Genomic DNA, 4,849 nt, shown 5'->3' with positions numbered 1-4,849 from the left:
GTAACCTCTAAATGATATCTGGAAAGGAATAAAGAATGAATTTATTAATTATATACATATTTTCCACTGAAAAAAAAAAAAAAAAAACAAGCAGTACGTTCTATCCCTGCAAAATAATCTACTCCTACGTAATGTATGCAACAATTTCTGACCATATTTATCTTGTGAAAGGAAGTTGAAGAAAAATCGCAACTGAGCAGAAACCAATGAATGACTTCCAGCACACATGACCATTGAAATATTTGATTAACAGCAAGGAAAGAAATCTGTTCGAAGCAAAATCAAATTGTAATGGGATAAGAACCAACAAGATGCAGCAAAAGTTCTTCAAAACTTACAACATGCTGTTAATATAAAATGAAGGTCCAAAAGAGTAACAGAGAATGGAAAGGCTGCCATTTTAACTTAAATATAGAGGGGCAAAAAAGAATACTTGTTAATGACTTTTCTTGGTTGTATAACAATAAAGCTTTATCGTTTAAAATTAACTTCAAACAAAGAATATAAAGATAGTCATCCATGATGATACTAAAAACCCCAATGTATACGCATTATTTACAGAAGAATTCTCTAAATTTAGGGGCAATCACTTCTAGTATACAATGAAGAGAAGATTTGTACTCTATTGAATCTTTACTTTCGTCAAACTATACATCAGTGACTCTATGGCTTTTTGTATTCTGGTGCCATCCTTCTGCCCCACTTCTCGAGATACCTGATGCAAATTTTGAATCCCACGACCCAAACTGGCAATTGAAGGGGCGGCAGGAACAGATTCAGCAGCACATTCAATCCCATCTCCATACGTAAGCAAAGCTGAGCACGTTGCAATACTGCAACCAAATGTTGCCCAAGGCAGGAAACCTATGGGTTGGACCTGTCGTTTTCTCATTATCTCATAGAATGCTGTTCTCATGGCTGAAAAACTGGTCTTCTCAACAGAGGCTATAATGCTGTGGGCCACTGTCCGTATTTTCTCAGCAGAAGCAGCTGCTTTTAACACAGATGTCACATTGGCTCCAGAGTTTGCCAGTCCTGGGGCAACTACTTTTGGACCAAGAGTCTTGCTTAGAGCTATTGCCATAGTCTTCTGAGTTTGGGTTAGCACAAAATTAAGAGAAGCAGGCAATTTAAATGTTACAACCTTGAAGAATGTTGATGTGGGAACCACTTTAGAGAGAGATGAAGCTCCTAAGACTGCTGTTGCTCCAGCTCCAACTGCCATTACAGATTTACTAGAAAATAGACTCTTCTTGTCTGTCTGATTTGAAAAGTCCTCATCCAATTCAAAAGTAGTGGCAAGCTCGCCAACCAATTCCTTGATTTCTGGGGGCACAGAAGTGTCCCAGTGTTTCCTGAGACCTGCCAAGTTACTAGCATCTACTAAAGCTACTATAGTCTTGAGCTTCCTAGTCTGAGTACGAAGGGCCTGTGCAAGGAGTGCATGTAACTTGTCTTCAACTGGAAGCTCTGAAAACTCAACCTTATTTTTGTTAGGCTTCCCCAAGCTTTTGATAGGTAACCTACCAGCACTATTTAGGGCAATTCTCAGCCCCTCAACTGCAATTCGGAAGGTGTAAACTTCAGATATAATTTGGGCATCCACAATTTCCCCTCTGCTTACACCATAAAGCATCTTCTGTGATGAGGCCAAAGCCCGTCCTATTGAAGGAAGATCAATAAATATATCATGTAGATCTGAAAGTAATGGATAAACAGATTGGGCAAATGGTGGCAACAGGTAACTGCTTCCTGGGTGAATTTCTTTTGACCCTGCCTCTGAAACAGAACTTGAAGGACGTAACTTCTGCATAGATACTTCCATATATGGAGACAATAACTTCACCATCTGGAACTGAATTTCATCTGTAAGACAAAATTTCCCTGAACTTGATGAAACAGCCGAACCCAATTTCTGTGGAATCAAACTACTAACTAAACCACGAACCACACTCTCTGTGTCAACTTCACTGGAAGAATCATCCACAACAGAAGTCTGAACAAGTGGTGTTTCAAGCAACAAAAATGATGAACCAACCTCCCTAGCCACTCTCTTAGCTGCCATGATATGACCATAAAAACCAATCCCAAAAATTTCTTTCAAAACCAACTTTCCAGCCACATTTTCATACTTGTCCTTACTGATTTTATCAATAAAACATCTTTTAATCACCCCAAAGAACGAAGTTGGCACTGGTTCTTCTATATTATTTCCCAATTCCCCCTCCTCTGATTGAATTTGACATAATGCAGAAGAAGACACCTGAACCACAACAGCTTCGGGTCGAATCTCCCTAATAAGGCACTCCGCATCTATAGCCGATCGCTCAGACAAATTCTGAACAGAGAGTATGTAAATCACAGATTGAGATTCAGGATCACGAACTGCATAAACAAATCTCTTGATGTTCTCGGGTATGGATAGTTTGCTAACCAATCCATTGGATGCTCTCAAATCATCAAACTTAAAAATCGATAAAGGCCATAGATTCTGCAGGCTATAGATAAATGCTAGTGCCATTACATTAGCATCAAGCACTCGTTTGGTTTCCCAGAAACTCAATGATTCAATAAGTAAACAATTCGATGCCCAACCCTAGAAACGTATTGGTTCTACAATAACTAAGAACCCAAAACAAGACATCGAAAACAATTACAGAAATCAATTGGGACACATCTCAAACATGATCAAGAAACGCCTAATAAAACTCTGGCAAAACTTTCAGACTTTCAAGGATGTACCTTTGTTTGACGCCAGACTCCAACCGGAGTAGATTCTGCCCAGAATATGAGAGAATCCATATAGATCAATCAAAATCTATTATCTACCTGGAAAAAAGAAAGGTTTGATTAGGGTTTTCGATGAGGCAGTTAATACTGGTGCAGTGGACTTGGAGAAGGAGAGAGGACGCATCCGTCTAGAATGACCTATATTTACACGAAGAGGAAAAGCACCTGGCTCTTCGGAGTTGGGATATTAATTTAAAAGAAAAAATTATTATTTTAAATTATTTAATTCCCTCGTGTAATTCTCTTTCTCAATCATTATCAGATAAATTCTTATTTTTTTTTTATTTTAATAAAATTAATTAATTAATTTTTATATTTTAAAAATATTATTATTTAACTTATTTATTGTACTAAAATTAATTAATTAATTTTTATATTTAAAAAAATATTTCAAAATGAAAAATAAAGATTTATTTATGTAGAAAATATTTCTGAATTTATATTTTTTTAAATTATTTTAAGTATAATTTTATTTAATTTTTTATATATTATTTTTATATTTTCTTTATTAAATACTATTTTTTTTTATTATCAGTTGATTACTTGGAGATCTAAATAAGTATTGTTTTTAAATAAAAAAAATAAAAAAATGATATAAAAAAATAAATGAAAAACTTGAAAAATTTTAAAAATATATATAAATTTAAATTTAGTATTTACATAATAAAATTTTTATTTTTCATCTAAGAATATATTTTTTAAAATATATAGATTAATTAATTAATTTCACTAAAATAAAAAAATAAAATAATAATATTTTTTAAAATATAAGAATTAATTAATTAGTTTCGATAGATAAAATAAATAGTAGCTTAATTAGATTAAAATTCATTGACTAACAGAAACAATGAACTAAACCGTTTAACGAATTAAAAGTAAAAAGACTAAATTGTCTATTTATTAACACAAATGAATTAAATAATTAATTTTATTAAAATATGAATACAAAATAATAATTTTTTTCATTTAAAAAGGACAAAATGTTCAATTTCACGTTGTCGTTGGAAAGTTCAATTTAGCCTTTTTTTTTTTACCTTTTATTTAAATTAATCTAAAAATTTCAATTTAATCTAAAAATTAAAATTTAAGAGTTAAATTTTATATTTTTTATTTAAATCAAACATTAAAAATATTAATTATTTTTATTTTTAACTAAATTTTCTATTTTTTAATTTAATTTTATAAATTAAAAGTTAATTTAATTTTATAAATTAAAAAGTTTACGTTCTTGATTTTCTTTATTTTTAGTTAAATTAAGTTTAAGTTAAAAATTTTAAATTAACTTTAAAAAAAAGAAATAAAAATTTGACTAAATTGAGCTCTTTAATAAATAGTAAAATTGAGCTTTAAACTATTTAAAAAAGGGCATATAGTCTTTGAGGTTAGGCAACAACCACAATTTAAAATGTAATCATTTTTTTAATTTGTTAATATTTTAATTTATTTTTTTTGTTAAATTTAACTTTAATTTTATAACAATGTAATCCTTACTATTTCAATTTAATAATAATTTCATCTTTTATTATTTCAATTTAATAACACTAACTGTAACACCCCTGATTTTTTTTTATATTATTATTGGGCTTCGTGTAGGTATCCTCAATTCATGAAATTAAAGTCTCCGAATTGGATCGAGGTTTTGGCTACCTCACCATTGTCAGCATCCCCGTTTCCTCAAGTGGAATCGGCAAAGGTAAACGAACCTTGCTTTTCGTAATTTTCTAATGCTTAAATAGGATTGAAAATCCATAAAATATTCGTGGTAGCTTAGAAAATTACGATTCTTTTGCAATAGCTTAGTAATATTTCTAAGGACACAAGCTGAGTTTTATAATTTTTAGAGCTTATTTGAGCGTTTTGCAAAAATGATCAATTATAAGGACTAAATTGAAATTTTACATATTGTGATGAATGATTGATTTGATGGGCTCGGGAGGGCTGTGTGATATGATTGAGTTGTGGATATATGGATTGTGGATATAGAAGTGTGTTTTGAGCCCTTTTGCAGTTGGGTAGGTCCTAGGTATAGGAGACTCGTGGGATTTTAAACACGACTTAG

The 4,849-nt window shown here is 31.3% G+C and overlaps 1 protein-coding gene across 1 annotated transcript; it reads right to left on the bottom strand.

Annotated features, from left to right (window-relative positions):
* Window positions 1-453: 453 nt before the first annotated feature.
* On the bottom strand, window positions 454-2,743 carry LOC131178619 (uncharacterized). Its single transcript, XM_058143786.1, has one exon. It carries the CDS (start codon window positions 2,519-2,521, stop codon window positions 623-625), a length of 1,899 nt encoding a protein of 632 aa, XP_057999769.1. The 5' UTR covers window positions 2,522-2,743; the 3' UTR covers window positions 454-622.
* Window positions 2,744-4,849: the final 2,106 nt, after the last annotated feature.

The sequence above is a fragment of the Hevea brasiliensis genome, chromosome 1 (assembly GCF_030052815.1).
Source record: "Hevea brasiliensis isolate MT/VB/25A 57/8 chromosome 1, ASM3005281v1, whole genome shotgun sequence".
Taxonomy (NCBI): domain Eukaryota; kingdom Viridiplantae; phylum Streptophyta; class Magnoliopsida; order Malpighiales; family Euphorbiaceae; genus Hevea; species Hevea brasiliensis.
The sequence above is the reverse complement of the archived record's forward strand: the minus strand, read 5'-3'. Positions and strand labels throughout refer to the sequence as shown.